The 24,388-nt window shown below is 38.0% G+C and overlaps 1 protein-coding gene across 2 annotated transcripts in view; it reads right to left on the minus strand.

Moving 5' to 3' along the window:
• PTPN20 (protein tyrosine phosphatase non-receptor type 20) overlaps positions 1–24,388 on the minus strand; it is a 112,434-nt gene that overhangs the window by 12,028 nt on the left and 76,018 nt on the right. Inside the window, exons 6-7 of one of the 2 annotated variants that reach the window (XM_058542841.1) lie at positions 16,794–16,942; positions 13,931–14,021 (exon numbers count right to left, since the gene is read on the minus strand). The exons of the other annotated variant lie outside the window; for it this stretch is intronic. Of the exons in view, the coding sequence (XP_058398824.1) occupies positions 13,931–14,021; positions 16,794–16,942 (240 nt within the window). The remainder of the gene's footprint in view (positions 1–13,930; positions 14,022–16,793; positions 16,943–24,388) is intronic. 2 annotated transcript variants of the gene reach the window in all.

Genomic DNA, 24,388 nt, shown 5'->3' on the forward strand with positions numbered 1-24,388 from the left:
AACAGGAAAAACAATCACTAGATATATAAAAATATCCAGTACTTCACAAGAGGAGACCATTCTGAGAAATCACAGCAAATGTTTTCCTTTCTATAAGAGCGAAGAATACTTTAAAAACTCCTATTTGTATTTTAAATGAAATCCGAGAGAACATCATTTTATCTTTTAAAAGGATAATATATATGTTTATTGACATAAATATGTTACATCATTAAATTATAAAGGAGGTAATAAGAGCATTATAGGGAGATCCTTCATCCTATATATGAACATACATACATTATATATAAACATATAATAAAAACTCTGGCAAGTATTCATCAAAATGCTAGCAGTGGCTATTTTATTAATCTAAATTTTTATAGTGAATATGCACTACTTTATAGTAGAAATGCATTTTTCTATTTTCAAAAAGGAGACTACTTGTGTGAAAATTAAACAATCTAAAACAATAAAAGCTTGCTTTCAGATAAAAACTACAATTGCTCAATAAAAGCCCTAAAAGTGAGAGGTAAACAGAAAAACTAGTGACTTAGAACACTGGCTTAAGAATTTTCCCAGAACTCAGAAAAAAAGATGAAAAAAATGACAATAACGATTACACTGCTAAAGGATGCAGAGCATATAAAGAGAATATATTAAAAGAATTTCAGAATCAAACTATGGAATACAAGTAAGAAAGAACGAACTCAAGTGATCACAGGAGAAAAGTTCCCCAAACAGAAGAGACAGTAACAGAATTTAGTGCAAACATGTGTACCAGGTCTGAGCAGCATGGTATGTACTCTGCATGTATCACCTCATCTGAACTTCAAAATAATCCTTTGATACTGAACACCCATTAGGTCAACAAAGAAATCAGAAATCAAAAAATACCTGGAGACAAATGAAAATGAAAATACAACATACCCAAATCTATGAGATATAGCAAAAGTGGTACTAAGAAGAAGTTTATAGCAATGCAGGCCTACCTCAAGAAACAAGAAAAATATCAAATAAACAATCTAACTTTACAGCTAAAGGAACTAGAAAAAGAAGAACAAACAAAGCCCAAAATCACTAGAAGGAAGGAAATAATAAAAATTAGCATGGAAATAAATGAAATAGAAACTAGAAAGATAATAGAAAAGATTGATGAAAATAAGAGCTGGTTATTTGAAAAGATAAACAAAATTGACAAACCTTTAGGTAGACTCACTAAGAAAAAAAGAGAGAAGGCTCAAATAAATAAAATCAGAAGTGAAATAGGAGAAATTATAACAATACCACAGAAATACAAAGGATTATAAGAGAATACTATGAAAAGCAATATGCCAACAAACTGGGTAACCTAGAAGCAATGGATAAATTCTTAGAATTCTACAACATTCCAAAACTGAATCAAGAAGAAATAGAGAATCTGAAAAGACCAATCACTACTAAGGAGATCGAAACAATAATCAAAAACCTCTCAAAAAACAAAATGGCTTCCCCAGTAAACTCTACCAAACATTCAAAGATTTAATACCTATGCTTCTGAAACTCTTCCAATAAATGAAAAGGCTGGGATGCTTCCTAACACATTTGATGAGGACAACACTACCCTGATACCAAAATCAGACAAGGACAACACAAAAAAGGAAAATTACAGGCCAATATCACTGATGAACATAGATACAAAAATCCTCAACAAAATATTAGCAAATTGAATGTGACAATATATTAAAAGGATCATATACCACAATCAAGTGAGATTTATTTCAGATTTGCAAGGATGGTTCAACATTCATAAATCAATCAATGTGATACACCACATTAAAAAATGAAGAATAAAAATCACATGATCATCTCAATAGATGCAGAGAAGGCATTAGACAAGAGTCAGCATCCATTTATAATAAAAACAATAAAATGGGTATAGAAGGAAAATACTTCAACATAATAAAGGCTACATATGACAAACCCACAGCTAACATCATACTTAATGGTGAAAAACTGAAAGCTATGCCTCTAAGAACAGGAACAAGACAAGGATGCCCACTTTTGCCACTCTTATTCTACAAAGTATTGGAAGTCCTAGCCAGAGCAATTAGGCAAGAAAAAGAAACAAAAGAGATCCAAATTGGAAAGGAAGAAGTAAAACTGTCACTATTTGCAGATGACATGATTTTATATATAGAAAACCCTAAAGAATCCATCAAAAAAACTATTAGAAATAATAAATGAATACAGTAAAGTTTCAGGGTACAAAATCAAGACACAAAAATCAGTTGCATTTCTATACACTAACAACAAACTAGCAGAAAGAGAAATCAAGAACACAATCTCATTTACAATCACAACAAAAAGAATAAAAAACTTAGGAATAAATAACCAAGGAGGTAAAAGACGTGTACACTGAAAACTATAAAACATTGTTGAAAGAAATCAATGAAGACACAAAGAAATGGAAAGATATTCCATGCTCATGGATTAGAAGAATTAACGTAGTCAAAATGTCCATATTATCTAAAGCAATCTACAGGTTCATTGCAATCCCTATCAAAGTCCCAATGGCATATTTCACGGACACAGAACAAAGAATCCTAAAATGCATGTGGAACAACAAAAGACCCCAAATAGCCATGGAAATCCTGAGAAAAAAGAACCTACCAAATGGGAGAAGATATTTGCAAATCATACATCCAATAAGGAGTTAATATCCAAAATACATAAAGAACTCATACAAGTCAACAACAAAAAAACAAACAATCCAATTGAAAAATGGGTAGTGGATATGAACAGATATTTTTTCCAAAGAAGATATACAGATGGCCAACAGGCACATAAAAAGATGTTCAACATCACTAATTATTACAGAAATGCAAATCAAAACCACAATGAGCTATCACCTCACACATGTCAGAACGGCTATTATTAAAGGGCAAAAAATAACAAGTGCTGGAGAGGATGTGAAGAAAAGGGAACCCTCATACACTGCTGGTGGGAATGTAAACTGGTGCAGCCACTAAGGAAAACAGTATGGAGATTTCTCAAACAATTACAAATAGAACTACCATATGATCTAGCTATTCCACTACTGGGTATTTATCCAAAGAACACGAAAACACTAATTAGAAAAGATATATGCACCCCTATGTTCATTACAGCATTATTCATGATAGCCAAGACTTGGAAACAATGTAAGTGCCCATCAATGGATGAATGGACAAAGAAGATGTGGTATATACATACACACAATGGAATACTACTCAGCCATAAAAAATATGAAATCTTGCCATTCGCGACAACGTGGATGGACCTTGAGGGTATTACGCTAAGCAAAATAAGTTAGATGGAGAAAACCAAATACCCTATGATTTCACTCATATGTGGAAGATAAAAAACCAACAACAACAAACAAACACGTAGATACAGAAAACAGATTGGTGGTTACCAGAGGGCAACAGAGGTGGAGGGAGGGCAAAATGGGTAAAAGGGGACATCTGGACAGTGATGGATGGCAACTAGACTTTTGGTGGTGAACATGATGTTGTCTATATAGAAGTCGAAATATAGTGATGTACACCTGAAATTTATATAATGTTATAAACCAATGTTACCTCAATAAAAAGTAAATTAGAAAAAACAATCCTCTGAAGGAGGCATATTATTAGTCATGCTTTTCAAATGAAGAATCTTTACTCAAAATGGCTGAGTAATTTGTTCCATATTATGCAGAAATTCTTCCAGACTCCTCATTCTACAAATAATTCCATGATCTGCCACCCTTCAAGGAAGACTCAGGTTTGCAGATGGAAACGCCTCACCAATGCCCAATGACAATATTGAAGAGAACCACCAAGACCTCAAGACCAGCAGGGGTTAAGGTCACAGAGACAGGAAGCAAAAATTGTAGATCACTAGAGGTAATAGTGAGTGGTGCCACTCTCATTTACAGCCCTTGATTCCTGAATCCTGGAAGAAACAGCACCATATATTGGATGCTAATTTAGAGCATATACAACCTCCTAGAGAACATTGCTCCAGCCCTGTGAGGTACTGCCACCCAGCTGGTACTGTAACTGAGTCTTCAAAAGGCCATTCCACTGCTCTATCAAGCCAGCTGCTTCAGGATGATGAGGAATATGTTAAGACCAGTGAATTGCATGAGCATGAGCTCATTGCCACAAATATTTGCCTCAAAGTGAGTTCCTTGATCAGAAGCAATGCTATGTGGACTACCATGATGGTTGATAAGGCATTCTGTAGGTCCACAGATGGTAGATTTGGTAGAAGCATTACATGCAGCGAAGGCAAATTCATACAAAGTGTCTGTTCTAGTACCAAAAAAGCACTGTTCCTTCTATGATAGAAGCAGTCCATTGTAATCAACCTGCCATCAGTTAGCTTGCTGATCACCCTGAGAAATGATGCCATATTGGGGCCTCAACGTTGGTCTCTCCTGCTGGCAGACTGGGCACTTAGCAGTGGCCATAGCAAGGTTGGCCTTGGTAAGCAGAAGTTCATGTTGCTAAGCTCATGCATAACCTCTATTCCTGCCAGCACGTTCATTTTGTTCATGAACCCATTGGCCAATTGTAAGGGTAGCTGACTGGTATCCACAGATTGGGCCATCTATCCACTTGATTATTAAAATCCTCTGCTTAAGTCACCCTTTGGTAAGCATTCACATGGGACACAAGTATCTCCATGTTTTTTGCCCAGAGAGGTCCACCCACATATCTCTTCCCAAGACCTCCTTGTGATCAATTTTCCAGTCATATTCCTTCCAAGACCCTGGCCATCCAGCTAAGCCATTGGCCACAGCCCAAGAATTGGTAGAGATTTGTACCTCTGGCCATTTCTCCTTTCAAGCAAAACAACCAACTAAGTGCACTGCTCAAAGTGCTACCAACTGGGAAGATTTCCCTTCACCACTGTCCTTCAGGGATGTCCCAGAGAGGGGCTGTAGTGCTGCAGCTGTCCACTTCCAGGTGGGGTGTGCAGACTGTGCAGAACCATCTGTAAACCAGCCCCAGTTTTCTATTCTTCAGTTGAGTGATAATAGGGAACGCCTCATGAGGCCACAGGTGCAGGTAGGAAAGAGAAGGAAATGCAGCAGGAGAGTGGACCATGGGCATTTTGGCCACTTCATGTAACTTACTTGTGCCTTCAGGCCCTGCTCAAGCCCGAACTTGAATATATCACTTCCATTTGATGATGAAAGCAATGCTGCTGTTCAGGCCCAACTTTCTGGCTTGAAGGCCCATGGTTAAGTGTTCAGTCTCTACTAAGGCCCAGTAGCAGGCCAAAAGCTATTTCTCAAAAGGAGAGTAGTTATACGAAGAGATTGGCAGGGCTTTGCTCCAAAATCCCACGGGTCTGAGCTGTGATTCACCTATAGGGGCCTGACAAGGCTCCAAACAGTATCCCTATCTCCCACAGATACTGCATCTACTGGATTATGTGGCCTGAGTAGCAGAGCAGCTTGCACAGCACCCTGGACCTGGTACAGAGCTTTCTCTTGTTCTGGACTCAAAACTGTTAGTTTTGAGTCTCTTGGGAAATGGGCCAGAGTAGCACACCCAAATGAGGAATATATTGCCTCCAAAGTCCAAAGATACCCACTAGGCATTGTGCCTCTTTTGGCTGTAGGAGGCGCCAGATGCAACATCTTATTTTTCACCTTACAAGGATTATTTTGACACGCCCCACACCACTGGACCTCTAGAAATTTCACTGAGATAGAAGGCCACTGAGTTTTTGTTGATTCATTTCCTACCCTCTGATACACAAATGTCTTACCAGTAAGTTTAGAATAGTTGTTACTTCTTGCTCACTAGGTTCAATCAGCATAATGTCATCAATATAATGGACCACACATCACAATATAATGGTGTGATGTCTTAAGTAAGTGAAAGGTGATCAAGATCCCTGTGAACTATGACATAGGGCAGGAGAGTTGATATATCCCTGAGGTAGGACAGTGAAGGTGTATTGCTAGCCTTGCCAGCTGAAAGCAAACTGCTTCTGGTGGTCTTTACTAATGGGTATGGAGGAAAAGCTTTTGCCAGATCAATAGATACACACCAGGTAACAGGGGATGTGTTAATTTTCTAAAGCAATGAAATCATATCTGGTACAGCAGTTGCAACTGGAGTTACCACCTGCTTCAGGTTACAGTAATCCGCTGTCATTCTCCAAGATCCACCTGTTTTCTGCACAGGTCAAATAGGTGAGTTGAATGGGGAAGTGGTGGGAATCACCACCCCTGCAATTTTTAAGTCCTTGATGGTGACACTAATCTCTTCACATTCTCCCCCATGAATGCAGTACTGCTTTTAGTTTACTATTTTCCTAGGTAGAAGCAGATCTAATAGCTTACATTTGGCCTTTTCCACCATAATAGTCTCCACTCCACAAGTCAGAGAAGCAACATGGGGATTCTGCCAGCTGTTGAGTATGTCTATTCCAGTCATGCATTCCAGAAGTGGGGAAATAACCACAGTGGTTCAAGACCCACTGCAACCTGAGCTAAAACTCCATTGATTATCTGACCTCCATAAGCACCATTCTAACTGATAGACCACAGCGACGCTTTGGGTCTCCCGCAATTAGTGTCAGATTAGTGCGAGTGTCAGTAGTATTGGCAAAGAAGACTCTTCAGAGTTTAGGGGTCTGCTGTGCCCATCTTCATCAGGATCTTCCCATATGTTTCTATGCCAATTTTCAGGATCCCACTCCTTCTCAATCAATGCCCTCACTTTAACAGCCAACACCCTGCATGGTTGGGAATTCAATTTGCATTGTAATTCAGCCATCTGCAGCATGAAATGCTGGGTTTGATTTTCAGCAGTCTCAGCTCCATGGCTACAGGAGATAAAGGCTTCTTTCAGGGCAAATATAAAAACTTTAGGTCATTAATGTGGTGCTTGAGATGGAAATTCTAATCCCTGAGATCATCCTTTTCTTTGTCCACTTGTCCAGTGCAATTAGGAGCAACCAGCCAATCTCATTATACTTATTAGTTTGATAAAAATATTTTAAGGTATCAAATACAGTGATCCAGAACCTTGCTTCCTACAATTATTTGAGTGGAATATCCAACAGTGAGATTTTGTGTATCTCTGTTGCCATATCACACCATGGATTACCAGTGCTCTCTCTACTACTGGAAATAGAGTCATTAATGCCTTCACATTTTATCAGATTAGGGAACTAATTCATAAAACATCCTTAAGGTTCTATTCCTTTAGAACAATTCTTGGTACCAAAATTTGTATTAGTCAGTGTTGTTCAGAGAAACAGAATCAACAGGCTGTGAGAGAGTGAGAGACATTTATTTTAAGTAAGAGAGATTTATTTTAGGGAATTGACTCACATGACTTGGGGGCTAGCCAGTCTGAAATTTGCAGGACAGGCTGCCAGGCTGGAGATCCAGAGAAGAGCTGATGTTATGGTCTTGAACCCAAAGGCAGTCTGGAGGCAGAATGGCTTCTTCCTCAGGGGACCTCCACCTTTTTCTCTTAAGGCCTCCACTGATTGGATGAAGCTCATCCACGTTATGGAGGGTCATCTGTTTTACTCAAAGTCTACTGATTTAACTGTTAATCACACCTGAAAATACCTTTACAGCAACATCTAGACTAGTATTTGACCAAATATCTGGGTAGTGTGGCCTAGCCAAGTTGATACATAAAATTAATCATCACACAAGCTAAAAATTGTAGTAAATGATTTGAAGGAGGAAGATCTTTCTTGAAACTTAAATTAGTTCCCTAAAAGACCAACTGAAAGAAAGAAAATAAAAACAAAACTAGGGAGAGATAGCAAGTACATGCAAAACTACAAAGAGGCAGAAGTAAAGAAATAATCAGAGAAAAGAAGAAAGTCTTAGAAGATAGATTCAAGAGACTAACCCTATACATCATAGGAGCTCCAGAAAAAGAAACAAGTGTAGATTGAGGAAGAGCAATGATTAAATAACTGAAGAAAGTCTCCTACAGCTAAAGGAGGATCGAATCTGCAGACTAACAGGTCCTGTGAGCTCTAGAGAAGACTGATGAAATGAAAAACACCTGGTAACACTCTTGAACGCCAGGAAAAATTAAAACGTTATAAGGTTTCAGAATAAAAGAATACGTTTCCTGTAAAAGAACAGGAGTCAGATTACTGTTATATTTCTCATCTAAAACACTGGAAGCTGGAGGACAGTGAAGTAGCACCCAAAGAAAACTGGGAGAAACGTACTGAAATCCCACAATACTAAAATCAACAAAGATATTCATTTATCGGGATGAAGAAAAAGGAGCAAGAGCTGCAGATGGGCCGAGTTTGAGACTCTTTACTACTTAGCCCACCTCTAACCAACCAACCAATGAACTGGAACAGAGACCTCAAACTAAGGGAAGATGGGAAGAAAAGGAAACAGTCGAGCCACAAGCCTTGCAAAATATAGTCTTATATCTATATAAAGAATGACTGAGAACCTATCATTAAGTGCTAAAAATGGTTTCTTGAAATAGAAAATAACATTCAGCACAGCAACACATATTAACAGTCTAGAAAAAGAATTCATGTCAAGAAGCACTACTGCATGGTGGTTAAGCCTAGGTTGAACCCCAGATCTGTCTCCTATTTGCAGTCTGACTGCAGGGAAAGTAATTAATCTCTCTAAGCCTTTTTGTAAAACAAAGACACGAAGAGTTCCAACATCACAGGGTATGGTGAGGGTTAGATGAGTTACTACCTACGAAGGACTTGGATCAGCGCTGGGCACACACAAACATATTACTACCACCCCGATTATTGTTATTATTTACTCTTACTATTGCTATTCTAGAATGGAACGATACAGTGTATTAGTCTGCTAGGTCTGCCATAACAAAATACTACAGACTGTGTGATTTAAACAACAGAAATTCATTCTCACAGTCTGGAGGCTAGAAGTCCAAAACCAAGGTGTCAGCAGGCTTGGTTTCTTCTAAGGGCTCTCTCCTTGGCCTGCAGAGGGCCGCCTGCTTGCTGTGTCCTCACGTGGCTTCACATTTCCTCTGTGCCCATGCATCCCTGATGTCTTGTTTTTTGGTGAGGAAGATTGGCCCTGAGCTAACATCTGTGCCCATCTTCCTCTATTTTGTATGTGGGTCGCTGTCACAGCATGGCTTGATGAGCAGTGTGTAGGTCTGCGCCTGGGATCTGAACCTGTGAACCCAGGCCGCCAAAGTAGAGTGTGTGAACTTAACCACTACACCACCAGGCTGGCCCCCCTGATGTCTTTTGAGTGTCCTAATTTCCTCTCCTTATAAGAATACCAGTCAGATTGGATTAGGGCCTAACCTAAGGGCTTCATTTTATCTTAATTACCTCTTTAGAGGCCCTGTCTCCAAAGACAGTCACATTCTGAGGTACTGGGGGTTAGGACTTTGACATGTGAATTTTGGGGGAACACAATTCAGTCTATAATGTACAGTATACACTCTTTTCGTTGGCTTTTTTTACACCATATGATTATTTTGAGATTCATCCATGTTTTTGAATGTCTCACTAGTTTGCTATTTTTCACTGCTGAGTAGTATTCCATTCTAGGAGGAAAGACCTGGCCACCCACTTCCAAAAAACTTGGCCACGAAAACCCTATGAATAGAGGTGGAGCATTGTCTGATATAGCGCCAGAAGATAAGAGGATGGTGCAAAAAACACCAGGCAGGGTTCTGCTCTACAGTTCACAGGGTTGCTAGGAGTCAGAATCGACTCAACGACACTAACAAGACAAGTATTCCATCGTGTGGGCAAACCACAATTTGTTTATCCACTCTCCTGTTGATAGACATTGGGCTGTTTTCAGTTTTTGGCTATTGCAAATAAAACTGATATGAACATTTATATGCAAGTCCTTATACAGGAGTAGAACTGCTGAGTCATATGGTAGGTATATGTTTAACTTTATAAGATAGTGTTAAACTCTGTTCCAGTAGTGGGTGTAAAACAATATCTTACTATAGTGTTAATTTCAATTTTCCTAATGATTAATGATGCTGAGCATCTTTTCACATATTTGTCACCCATTTATCTTCTTTGGTGAAGTGGCTCCTCTAATCTTTTGCTCACTTATTGTTGGGTTATTTGTCCTCTTATCAAATTACAGGAATTTTTTATATATTCTAAATACAAGTCCTTTGTCAGGTAAATGTTTTGAATGTATTTTTCTCCCAGTTTGTTGCTTGCCTTTTCATTTTCATACGTGTGCTTTGAAGAGCAATATATTTTTTAATTTGATGAAGTCCAATTTGTTTTTTTCCTTTGTAGTTTGGGATTTTTGTGTCCTATTAAAAAAAATCTTTGCCAAACCCAAGGATGCTAAAACTTTCTCTTAATTCTGATATTTAGGCCTATGATGTATTTTGAGTTAATTTTTGTATATGATGTGAGGTAAGGGTCATAGTTCATTTTTTGCTATATAATTTTTTTTGGTATAGCAATATGCAATTGTCCAGAACCACTTTTGAAAGATTATCCTTTCCTATTGACTTGCATCCTTGAATTCAGATCTTATCATCTGCTCTGCCCTCCTCACATGACTGTAGAGAACACTCAATGAGATATGTGAAAACATGCTCTGAAAAATTTAAAACTAATAGAAATCTCAGTCACTATCATTACTTGTTGGTTCTGAGTGTATCTTGACCCAGAGAGCTTATTCTCTCATCTGTGAAATAGGAATAATAATATCTGACTGGTCTACTTGAGAGGGATTTTATTAAGATTATGCATTTTAAAATGCTTTGTAAATTGTCAAGTGCTATAGAAATGCAAGATATTGTCTATACCTGAAAAATCTCTGGATTACATAATGAGGCCCATTTCTGCTTTGCACAGTAATACAGGGCCATAAATATGACTGTACAAGCTGAAACTTCAAAAAGATCCTCATAATCAACAGGACAAATTATGATTATTCCATAATACTTAAAAATTTTTGTCAAAACATTAGAAACCCTTTTACTGTTCATTATAAATGTATAAACGAAGTGGAAAAATAGCAAGACTAATATTTATTTAGAGCACTGTAATTTAAAACATTAGAAACATTGAAAATTAGAGCATTTAATTTGTAAAGAAAACTTATCAAGAGTTATTTGAAAAATGTTTGTGTCTTTTTGTCACATAACTCACAAGACAGCATCTTTTCCACCCCTTGGTGAATTATCAGACTCCCCTGCAAGTTTGGATCAGCTTCTACCCTTTTATCCTTTGCTTTTACGATGTTGTGGCACAGCTCTAAGAGTTCCTTTAATGTGAAGTTTTTTGCCAGCATCACTTCCTCTAGGATACCTTCATCCTTTCTGTCACAAGCACTTCCCTCATTTATGTCGCAGTGTCAACATTTTCCCGGTCAGCTATTTCTTTTATAACTCTCTTTACATTCTATTAGAATTTCACTCCCAGCACGATCACTTTTCCTTTCTTTTCTACAATTTCATCTTTGTTGGCCAATTCCCTCTTCTGATTATTTTTGTTATGTGGGTTTATCACTGAAAGATAAGGAGGCAACACAACTACGTGGTTTGCTGTCTGTGCGTGTAACAGGCACACAGTGACCACCTGCCAACATATTTTAAAAGAAGTGACGATTAGTCACTGATCTGATGTGCATCTGTTATTTACATAGTGATTTACAAACTAAAGAGCTAGAAGTTGTTTGTACCTTATGCGATTACTCACAGATAATATATAGTGACTACTGAGATTTGAATTGTGTTGTTGAGGGACTAGTGTTATTTAACTAAACACAGTAATGAAATCTGTGCATAGAGGAGCCATGCAGTGAGGACTGCCTGGACTCCCCTGTCCTGAGATGTGTGAGTTCCCCCATTGAGTGTTCTCAACATTTCAAGAGGAGGGAAAATAATTATTTCTCTGGCTTTCTTGACGTGAGTCTTCAGGAACCTCCTCTATTAATTCAAGAAATGTGTGGTGAAGAAATCAAAGAAACTTTCTATGATGGTCATTTAAGTAGCCTTATTTTAGATTAAATTACACTGTGGTATGACCTTCCTCATTTATCTATGAGGTAGATACATTAGTGAACTTTTAAATAGAACTTGGTTGAACAATAGTTGATTTTCTTTTAACAGAAAATCAAAAAGTTTTGCATGATTTTCCTTAATCATTTAACCTACTTTTTCATATCTTTGCATGTCTTTAGTTGTCACTTTTCTTATCCCAGAATAAAGAGTTCAAGCCAGATCAAACGTTAAATGTACCCCATCCCCTAAAAGAAGTTTCTTATAACCCTGACAGGTGCATTTTAAAGGCCTGTTTGCATTCAGTCTCTCTAAGGGCTAACTGCACATGTAGGGATAGGAATTATATAATTGGGAACTCTGACCTCTTGAAGTGGTACCAAATTGTTGGCGTTCTCTCTTAAAATGTTTAATAGTGGTTCATCACCCTGATTTCACAACAGCCATCAATGCACTTCTGTACACTCTCCCCACAGCTTCTTTTCTGTCTTCTGAGACAGCAGAATAAATTATTTTAACTAGCCTGGGAAGGTACTCATTACTTTTATGATCACAAAGTTATTTTAGATCTGAATGAACCAACCAAACACGAAAGTATTTACCCAGTGATGGCAGTCACTGTGTTCTACTCTGATCTTTATGACAACCACCTCAAGTCTAGTAAGAGAAACAGAAACGGAAACAGAGAATTAAAATACAGTTTGGTAAGTGAGGGAGGGTAGTCATAAGATGGTACAAAATTGTTAGAGAAACACCAAACCTAGCTTTGAGAAAACGAAGAAGGTCTGACCCAGCTAGCTCTGAAAGACAGTAGGGATTACCTCAGCAAAGGGAGGATAGATGGTTCTTGCAAGAATTGCAGGTTCCAAGGCCTGGAGACAAGAAAAAGAAAATGATGAATTCTAGAAACCAAAAGAAGTTCTGTGGGAGTGCTGAGGCTAGAGAGGTGAAATTTACGCCATGTGAAAGAACTTAACCATGACAGTAACAGAGAGCCAAGAAGAGCTTTAAAAGGAGAGTAACATGTTCTGATTTGCATTTTAGGAGTATCATTTCAGAAGCTGCTGTGAGTAGATGGGAACGGAGACAGTGAAGAAGACAGAGACCAGCTGAGAGATCAAATAGGCTCAATCTACGTTAGCAGCGGTAGAAACTGAGAGACGGGGAATGATTTTAGACATATTAAGGAGGTAGAATCAAAAGGATTTTGTGACCATTTTGGGATATTGCAGGTGACGCCAAGTTTTCTGGCTTGGACAACTGGGTGGAAGGTCAATTTGGAGGAAAAGAAATGGTAATTTAATTTGGAAAAAAGTCGACTGTGAAAGGAGTGTGAGGCATAGAATGAGATATCCTGCCTAAAATTAAAATGGTGCTGTGTTTTGTTTCCACTCTTCAGATGGCCTGAGACAGACAAATCCTGTGAGTAACCAGGTGGGGAGCGGAGTGGCACTGGCTTCACCCAGCACAGCAATGTGTAGGGCCCTTTGGAGACAATCAAAGGGCAGCCTTCTGTCAGAGGGAAGACTGACAGCTTGACTGTCCAGGACACAGGATATAAATAACCCCAATTGTACTTGTGTCTAAACAAAATGGCCAGAGAAGGTGGTCAGGGCTTGGGGTACCAAAAGTGACAGATATCTCAGACTACTAGACTTTATGTTTTCAGTGGTTCATGAGAAGCAGCAATGCATAAGAACAAGGTTGAAGGACTGCTGTAAATAACCCTGGGACAGTGGCTGGAAGAAGTACCTAGAAGAGAAGACTTGACCTTCACCATGTCCTAGCATATCCAAGAATACGCCCAGGCCACTCACTGCTGGCTACCAGAGCTCTTCATCGTGGCCACAGGTCAAATGCTTAATTCTAAAAGCCATACAACTCACTTTTTAATCTTTTCCCAAATGTAAACAGGAAAATAATCAAAACCATTTTTAGCTTACATGGAAGAACATCTCGGTATCTGTTTTTGTCTCTGTTGCGTGGTTCATTCCCAGAGGTGAACTCACCAGGTAGGTTCTTATATTCTAAAGCCTTTAAAAGGTAAGAAATATAAGTCATGTACTTACTATAACAAAAAAAAAACAAAAAGAAAAAAAACTGCCTCTGTTTACTGTTCATGATTGTTAAACCCCTATATGACATGACTTGACGTTAAGTATGTTGTGTGATACGCAGACAAGTCAGAACCCCATTTAAAAAGTACTATATAAAAGATCTCAAATTTGAGATGTCAGTTGACAAGTTGCTTGAAGAGGAAATGTTAAATTCTCTGGAGATACTTTCTCCCTTGAATTTCAATATTTTTCCTTTTTCATAAAAAAGCCAATACAGAAATATTTACTTCTTAGGACCTACCCATAAATCTATCATTTTATAAACAAAAATAATAAGTAACTACAACAAAAATATATAAATATATAAACAAAAAAATACAAACAATCTCACAATTTACTCCTTGCCCCATGAAGAAATTATAGCTAGGATACTAACTAAAGAATTCTTCCTTTCAAAAAAATTTCTTTACCCAGTGCGAATCCAACAAACATTTGGTATGTACTCGGCACTGCTCTAGATATTGGAACACAAAGATGCACCTGAAAATTGCCTCATCCTGAAGGAGCTAACGGAGCAGTTGGAGATGCAGACCTGGTCAACGTACAGATACTAGTATAGATGACAGCACTAGATTGCACCTGAAGGGATGAGAAGGAAAGCTCCTAGAAAGGAAGCAGCACTTGAACTGGGCCTTCCCGAGTCATTGGAAGTTATGAAATATGAAACTCTGTGTGTGGAAGGAGAGAAGAGCAAAGATGGCTGGGGAGCATCCCAGGTGGGGGACAGGAATAAAGACACGGAGCATACAAGTCCTCTCAGGGAACTGGTGAACAGTATGGTAACGAGGGCACAGAGAAAATGATCCAGCCCAAAAGAAAACTAAAACTACCTGGGAAGGCCTTGTTCCCTATACAAAGGAAAGTGAGAGGCACCCAGTCCTACTCTATTAGAATATTTGTGGATAAAGCCTGAGAGTCTGGACCTTTTAAAAGCTCTTCAGCAACTCTTGGGTAGCTAACTCGGCACCACCAGTCTTTAAACACATGTTGGCAAATACTGCCATGTGGAATGAGAATCCAGTGAAGGTTTTAAGCAGTAGGATAATATGATCAGATTTTTACCTTTTTAATCTTTCTGCAAACCAATTCTAAAATTAATCTGGTAAAAAAAATCTTTAGGAAGAACCAGAACAATTTTGTAAAAAAAGAGTAATGAGGGGAGACTAGTCTTAACAGATGGTAAAAGATAATATACACCTACATTAATTAAAAGAGTTTGGTACCAGTACATGAATAAACAAGTCAATGGAAAAAGTCCAAGAATAAATTTAAATATATGTGGTGCTTCAGAATATGATAAAGTGGCATTTTACATCACCAAAGTTTCAAAAGGATCTTGGAACAACTGTATAGCTATATAATGTTTGGTCCCTACCAAATACCTTATAACAAATTAAATTCTAGCTGTATTAAAGATTTACACATTTAAAAAATCATAGAAGTATTATTTAAAAAACATGAAATAATTATTATGACCCTAGAGTGAAAGGGGCATTCCTAAAAGACAGAGAAAACTCTGAAGCCCAAAAAGAAAAGATTGTCATGTTTGATCACTAAAAATTAGTAGTTTCTTCTGGGCCAGTCCCATGGCGCAGTGGTTAAGATCTGCACGCTCCACGTCAGCGGCCCAGATTTGCGGGTTTGGACCCCGGGTGCAGACCTACACCACTCATCAGCCATGCTGTGGCGGTGACCCACATATAAAATAGAGGAAGACTGGCACAGATGTTAGCTCAGGGCTAATCTTCCTCAGCAAAAAGAGGAAGATTGGCAGATGTTAGCTCAGGGCTAATCTTCCTCACCCCCTCCTCCTCCCCAAAAAATAGCTATTTCTTCTTAGTAAATGTGTGTGTGTGCACAAATAACAAAGTAAAAAAATTTACCGCATATAACACATACAAAAGGGGTAATTTCTTCATTATATAAAGAATAAGAAAATATATATCATTATATAAAGATAAGAAAAAGAATAAATATAAAATTAGGCAAAGACCTGGAACTAGCAGTTCACTGAAAAAAACATGAAAGGCTTAAAAACATATGGAAAGCTAGTCCTTGGTTTTCAAATAAAGAAAAGCAAATTAGATCATTAACAAGAAATCATTTGTCATTTAAGACATAAGCAAAGATCCAAAAATTTGATATCACAAAACACTGGTTGTCTGTCCAGGAATTTGTTCTAAAGAATACTCACACATTTGCACAGGCCTGTGAAGAGGGGTGATTGTTTATAACATAACAGCAAACTCTAGAATAATCTAAATGTCCATCAGAGGGGACTATTTAAAGAAAAGGTCTTTATCCATATAATTAACTGCCACACAATACTTAAAAAAAACAAGATAGAGCTCTATGTGCTGATAATATATTTGGAAATTATTTCTTATGTGGAAAAAAATTTTTTTAAGGAAAAAAAGGGTAGAATAGTGAGTAAAGCACTGTCAACAATTTTTCTGGAAGTTTATATGATAAACTTAATAGTGGAAAGGGGGTCTAGGAAGTCAAGGGAGAAAAAGAGAAAGACTTTACCCATTATAACATTTTATGTTATTTTATTTTTTTACTATGTACACCCGTTACTTTAAAAACAAAAACAATGTATTCAGTCAAGAAAAAGAAAAGAAACCCTCTGGTAGTGATGTGGAAACAGAAATCACACACAGACTTTTGTTAAAACCAAAATGTTTACCATAAATTCCTGGATGATTTCATAGTCTGCTCTTTTTTTCTCGAGCATTTTAAAACAATCCTTGATAGCTGATTGCTCATGAAAACTGAATATTAATGGTCGAACCTGAGCCAACTGAGCTAGCTCCCTTTCAGAAACAATTTGTATACCTAAGAAAGAGAAAAATTCACATTTGTAAGTTACTTGTATGTATATGAAGGCAGATTTTATTTTTGTTGTTGGTTTTCTCTTAAGTAAAGGCATAGCCATTTAAGGATTAATGGAAGTTTATTTTTCCAGAGGTGAAGAGTCTATTATTGTGAAAAAAAGTATCCTTGTCTTAGAAAAATTGTGACTACGTACCTTGAAATTACACAAAACCCACTATTCTTGGAGAAAACTGCCAAGTGCTATAAATATAACAGATGCAGTAGACTGAGAAGTGTTCTGTTTTATAATGTGAATTGGGTGTATGTATTGACAATTATGCCAAGAAGTGCATGTATGAGACTTGGGTGGGAAAAAGACAGAACTTTTGCTCTCCCTGGGACCAAGTGTTTGGAAGTTCCTGGAGTTTGAGATGAGAGCATGTGGAGAGTGTAACACACTTCTTACTCTAAAACAGATCAAGCACACACAAACACACACACATATACACACACATCACATACACACATCACACATCTCAAGGATTGAGAGGATCTATATGATGTAATTAATAAGATTTAAAAATAGATATATATAATGTATATATCTATATATAGATAATATATATTGTTATATAGTTATACACTTATAACTATATAAGTGTAGACCATACAGTCTATATCTATATAGATAATATATATATATTATATAGTTATACACCTATAACCAATAATAACAGAAGAGAATACGTTCTATTTAATAGTAGATATGGAAATCATTTTTTTAATATGATGATCTTTTAGGTTTCATTGACAGTCTAGATTCCAAATATCTGAAATTTTACAGATCATGTCCACTGGTCAAAATGCAATAAACCTAAAAGTCAACATTAAAAGAATATTTTTAAAATTTCATATTTTTGAAGTAAAATGCTCAAAGGAAACCAGTTCTCAAAATCTCTTTCCAAAGCCAAATAATATGAACAAAAATCAAGTTAATAACAGCAAAAAATACACAAGAAGCAATTAAGCAGAAGAACAGGCACAAAAAAGAGATAGAAGTTTCTAAGAATCTGCACAACCCTGGGAAACTCATCTTGTCTTGGAACCCTACTATACCCAAAAGCCCTGTGTAGGGTGGGAGAGAGAGACTACTGGTTGGGAGAGACAGACACAGAAATCCTACAATTTCTCACAAATATCTCTAACTTTAGCAGGAGAGGAGGTCTAGGAAGCCCAGAAGCAGAGATAAAATTCCCACAAGAGTAGCAGCCATTTTGATCACCTTTGATCCCCAAAAGAAAAACCCTTAGAACTTGTCCATTGTGTTCCAGTCTTGTTGGAAAAAAAGCTGAGAGAAGGCAGAGAGGAAAGGGAAGAAAAGGTAGAAAGACTGTAATGGACACTGTCATTGACTCCCCAACACTGATTCTACCCCGACGGTAAGTTAAAGCTATTTGTAATTATTCCACAATAATTCCCTTGCCAGTGAATAATCCAGCAGCAGCTAGGTGATTTGGGCCAATGGGAAGCAAGAAGAAGATTGTTCAGGGCTTATGGGAAAGGGAAGCAAGCCTCTTTCCCACCTCCATCCCCTGCCAGAACAAAAACCCAGAGGCGTAAGTCCCCTGATTACCACAACCAGCCCTATTGTGACCATAAAATGAATGAGCTGAGTATAGCAAATACGAAAAAAACATAAAGAACCTATATTCTTGATGACATCACTGAGCAACTGATCACATTGAACCTGGAATACTTCCTACCTCTGGACTTCTATTATGGGATAAAATGTATTTCTTTATTGTTAATGTCATTGTGAATTTGGTTTCTTTTTATTGCAGCCTGTTCTAGGAATTCTAATCAAGGTGTATAGGTCAGCCTTGGGCTGCAGATAACGGCAATCATTACAGAAAGTGATTTTTACATAAAGCCGGTTCACAGAAAGGAATTTTATCCATCTGTTTGGTGCTGACAACATCATTGGGAGGGTTTGAAGAGCAGGCACTTCCCCACTATGATCCAAAAATAACACAGCAGAATGGTCTGCCAAGAAGAGCGCTACCTTTGCCACAATGTGGAATCTGAGGGAGCTGGACACCACTGCTCTGAGTGGTGGTTCCTGGCTGACACCACCTTAGCAACCACGGAAGAATGAGAAAGCCACCATGACTGCTGGCTCTAGTAATGTACCACCTTCCTATAGTGAGGCACTAGGAATGTCATGCCTGCAATCGTGTGTACCAGCAACGTGGATGCTTTTCTACACATTTAAATCTTGGCTAAGTGCATATGACTGGTCAAACCCACACTAGCTACCAGGATGTCTAGGAAATGTAATTTTTATTTTTCCTGTCTGGGCCATACAGCAAGGTATGCTAGGAAGAGGGTGTGATCGACATTGAGTAAGCTGATCTACAATATTTGCCATACAACAATTCATCCACACTCTTGAGCTTTCTGCTCCTTTCCCCAACCCTTCAGCACACTCGTCGCTGTCCTCAGGCAAAATCCAGCCCTCAAAGTTTAGTTTATAATGGAAGATAACTAGATTCAAATAAAACAGAAGGAGAGCCAAGGAGAATTCATTCATGTTCAATTAGAAAAGTCAAAGAGATGCAGAGCTATACATGTTAGTGAACAAGATGGAATAAAACAGAGAGATGCAGAAAAAAATGAATAATGTAACATAGTATGCAAAATTTTTTAACACATTCTGAATAAAACATAACCTAAATTGTAGCTCCACCATCTGTAGGAAGATGTAATAAAAGTATGAATTATTTTAAGAGTTCAAAAATGAGATAAAACAACAGAATGAGGTGAAGAATAAGTTTACAGACCTAAAAAAACAAAGGCCAAAAGTACATTATTATAGCACTGATAATTAAATCAAACACTGCAAGAAACAAAGTACAGTTGAAAATGGACTCATTCACAGGATAAAGACGTATACATAAACGAATGAAGAGAAGAAAAGGTAAAAAAAAAGAAAAAAAGATAATGCACATAAGGACCCTATCAGAAGCTCAGGAGAAAAACTGGAGACAAGGTGAGGAACTCAGGAAATCCTTCCTCACGGTGCAAGCTTGGAGAGGGGAATGTAGCTTCTATAGGAAAGGCATGAAGCCACACCTGGTTCCTTTTTCCCTATCTCCCCTAAGGATCAAAAGCATAGGGAGTTGGGAGAAGGGCAGCGAACACTATTACCCTCAAGGTACAGGTTAAGACCCACTAACATTGGGGATAGAGAGGGGAGGGAAGCATCCTGGGGTCAGACCATAACATACCCCACACCCCTGAAACAGGGAAGGATAACTCAGGAGGCACTAACTCTAAGACCCAGGGACGCTGCACCTGTCTAAGTCCAAGGCTGAACAAGGACAGAAGAGAATGCCATTCCCACCTGCAACCATGTTAGCAAGCAACAGAATTACAAATAAGAGCACTCTGTTGCTGGGGAATAGACAACATCGTAGATAGGAACCTTCTCTGAGGTGCAGGCACCATGGGGAGACCTAAAGCAGAGGGCAGAACAGACACTGAGGTAACCCCTCTGGCATGCCATTTTCCACTCTAAGCACAAGGGAACAATACAGGAACTTGAAGCTGGTGGTGCACTGAGAGTAACCACAGCAACATCAAAACCCAAACCCCGGGGCCGGCCCCATGACTTAGTGGTTAAGTGCACGCACTCCGCTACTGGCGGCCCAGGTTCAGATCTCGGGTGCACATCGATGCACCGCTTCTCCGGCCATGCTGAGGCCACATCCCACATACAGCAACTAGAAGGATGTGCAACTATGATATACAACTATCTACTGGGGCTTTGGGGAAAAAAAGGAGGAGGATGGGCAATAGATGTTAGCTCAGAGCCGGTCTTCCTCAGCAAAAAGAGGAGGATTAGCATGGATGTTAGCTTAGGGCCTTCCTCACAAAAAAAGAAAAAAAAAAAACAAACCCAAACCCTGTTCAATTCCTGACTAAACTGACACAACTCCTCACACTGAAGGCCTACCAAAGGAAGAGGCATGTCCATTTTTATTTACCTCAGCATATAGAACACAAGATATCCAGATTTCAACCAAAAAATTATACAGCCTCACAAAGAAGCAAGAAAAGAAAAAATAAAATAAAACTGTCAAGAGACGAAGCTATCAACAGAACCAGACAGATATGACATAGATGTTAAAACTACCAGACAATGAATTTAAAATAACTAAGATCAATGCTAAAGGTTTAGTGGAAAAAAGTAAACAACATGGATGAACAAATGGGAGACTTCATCAGAGACACAAGGAACCATAACAATCAAGCAGAAATGCTTAAAATGAAAAATACCTTAATAGAAATAAAGAATACCATCAATGGGCTCATCAACAGGCTTGAGACAGGCAAGAAAAGAATCAGCAAACTTAAAAATAGGTTACTAGGCATTACCCAAACTGAAAGAGAAAAAAGAGGGGGGTGGGGGTGGGAGTGGGGAGGACACAGAAGAGACCATCCAAAAGCTACAGGCCAGTATCAAACAGACTACAATATTCCTATAATTGGAATCCCAAAATAGGAGAGAGAGAGAGAATTGGGCAGAAGAAATATTTGAAATGATAATGGTTGGGAGTTTTCCAAAATGAATGAAAGACAACAAGCCTCAGATCCAAAAGCTCATCATAAACAATACAAGTCAGAAGACAACTCAGAATCCTATAACCGACAAAAACATCTTTCAAAAAAAAATAAAGGAGGGGCCTGGTGGCACAAGCAGTTAAGTGCATGCGCTCCACTGCGGCGGCCCGGGGTTCACCAGTTCAGATCCCAGGCGTGCACCGACGCACTGCTTGGCAAGCCATGTTGAGGCAGCATCTCATATAAAGTGGAGGAAGATGGGCACAGATGTTGGCCCAGGGCCAGTCTTCCTCAGCAAAAAGAGGAGGACTGGCAGATGTTCGCACAGGGCTGGTCTCCTCACAAAAAAAAATTAAAAATAAAAAAATAAATAAATAAAGGAGAAATAAACACTTATACAGACAAACAAAAACTGAGAGAGTTCCTTAGTAGCAAACTTGCATTACAAGAAATGTGCAAGGAAGAACTTCAGGCAGAAAGAATAAATATATTCCATAAATATTTATATTCCATAAATGTAGTTAAATGTAAAATTTTCTTTTTTTCTTAATTTCACTTCTCTGGAGAATAACTGGCTATCTAAAACAAAAATAATGACTATGTATTTTGTGATTATTGTGTCAAATTAAAATGTTTGACAATAATTGCACAAAAGATGGATGGGAGAAATTAGGAAGACACTATTATAAGGTTCTTACAACACATATGAAGTGGTATAATGTTATTTGAAGATAGAAAAGATAGACTGTGAGAAATTAAAGATGTATATTGTAAATCCTAGGGTGAATAAGAAAACATTTTTAAAAGAGGTATAAATAATAAGTCAATTGGGAAGATAAAATAGAATCACAAAATAATCCAAGAGAAGGCAGAAAAATAGGAAAAATGATAAAGAATAGAAGGAATAAATAGAAAACAATTAGCAAGATGGTAGAGTTAAATCTAAAATGATAGATAGGGCCGGCCCCATGGCTTAGCGGTTAAGTGCGCGTGCTCCGCTGCTGGCGGCCTGGGTTCAGATCCTGGGCGCGCACCGACGCACCGCTTCTCTGGCCATGCTGAGGCCACATCCCACATACAGCAACTAGAAGGATGTGCAGCTATGGCATACAACTATCTACTGGGGCTTTGGGGGAAAAATAAATAAATAAGTAAAATAAAATGATAGATAAATGCAAACAGTCTACATACATCAATTAAAGGACAAAGATTGAGAGATTGGGTTAAAAAGCAAGGCCCAACTATAAAATGCCCATAAGAAACCACTTTAAATGCAAAAACATAGGCAAGTTAAAAGCAAAAGAATAGAAAAACATATACCATGGGAACACTAGTCAAAAGAAAGTGGAGTGGCTATATTAATATCAGAGAATATATCAATAACAAAGTAGACTTCAGACCAAGGATATCACCAGGGATAAAAAGGTCACTAACGGGGGAGGGAGGGGTGAATAAGTAGAGCAGAGAGGATTTTCAGGGCACTGAAACTATTCTGTGTGACACTATAATGGTGGATACACGTCATCATACAACATTTTGTCCAGACCCACAGAAGGTACAACACCAACAGTGAACCCCAATATAAACTATGGGCTCTGAGTGGTGATGTGTCAATGGAGGTTCTATTGTCACAAATATATCACTCTAGTGGGGGATACTGATAGCGGGGGAGGCTATGTATGTGTGTGCGGGGGCCGTATATGTGAAATCTCAGTACCTTCTGCTCAATTTTGCTGTAAACTTTGAACTGCTCTAGAAAATAAAATCTACTTTAAGAAAAGATCATTACTAATGATGAAGGGATCAATTCACAGAGAAGACATAACAATGCTAAATGTGTATGCACCTAACAGAATTTCAAAATACACGAAGTGAAAACTGATAGTGCTGAAAGGAGAAACAGAAAAATTCACAATTATAATTAAAGATGTCAACACTCTTCACTCAGGAATCAATGGAACAAGTACAGAGAAAATCAGTAAGCACATAAAAAAACTGAACAACTTGACCTAACTGACCTTTATAAAACAGTCCTTCCAAAAACAGAACAAAAATTCTTCTCAAGTGCACATGGAACCTTCCCCAGATAGACCATATTCTAGGCCAAAAATCGAACTTTAATAAATTTAAAAGAATTAATATAAAGTATCCCCTTGGATCATAATGAGATTAAACTAAACATCAATAACAGATATCTGGAAAATCCTCAAATACTTGGAAAGTAAAAAACATAGTTCTGAGCCAGCCCTGATGACCTAGTACTTAAAGTTTGGCACGCTCTGCTTCAGCAGCCTGGGTTCAGCTCCTAGGCACGGAACCACACCACTCATTTGTCAGTAGCCATGCTGTTGGGGCAGCTCACACAGAAGAACTAGAATGACTTATAATGAGAATATACAACTATGTACTGGGGCTTTGGGGAGGACAAAAAAAAAAAAAAGAGGAAGACTGGCAACAGATGTTACCTCAGGGCGAATCTTTCCCAGCAAAAAAAAAAAAAAAAAATACTTCTAAGTAACCCATGAATCAAAGAAGCAGTCACAAGAGAAATTAGAGAATATTTTTTAAAAAATAGACTTCATTGTTAAGAAGAGATTTATATTTACAAAAATAATTAGTAGATAATACAGAGAATTCCCATATATCTGCTGCTACAGTTTCCCCTATTATTAATATCTTACATTAGGATGGTACATTTCTTACAATTAATGAACCAATATTAATAGATTATTTTTTAACTAAAGTGCATGCTTCATTCAGATTTTCTTAGTTTTTCCTTAACATCTTTTACTGGTCCAGGATCCCATCTGGGATTCCACATTACATTTAGTTCTCACGTCTCCT

Source organism: Diceros bicornis, chromosome 6 (genome assembly GCF_020826845.1).
Source record: "Diceros bicornis minor isolate mBicDic1 chromosome 6, mDicBic1.mat.cur, whole genome shotgun sequence".
Taxonomy (NCBI): Eukaryota; Metazoa; Chordata; class Mammalia; order Perissodactyla; family Rhinocerotidae; genus Diceros; species Diceros bicornis.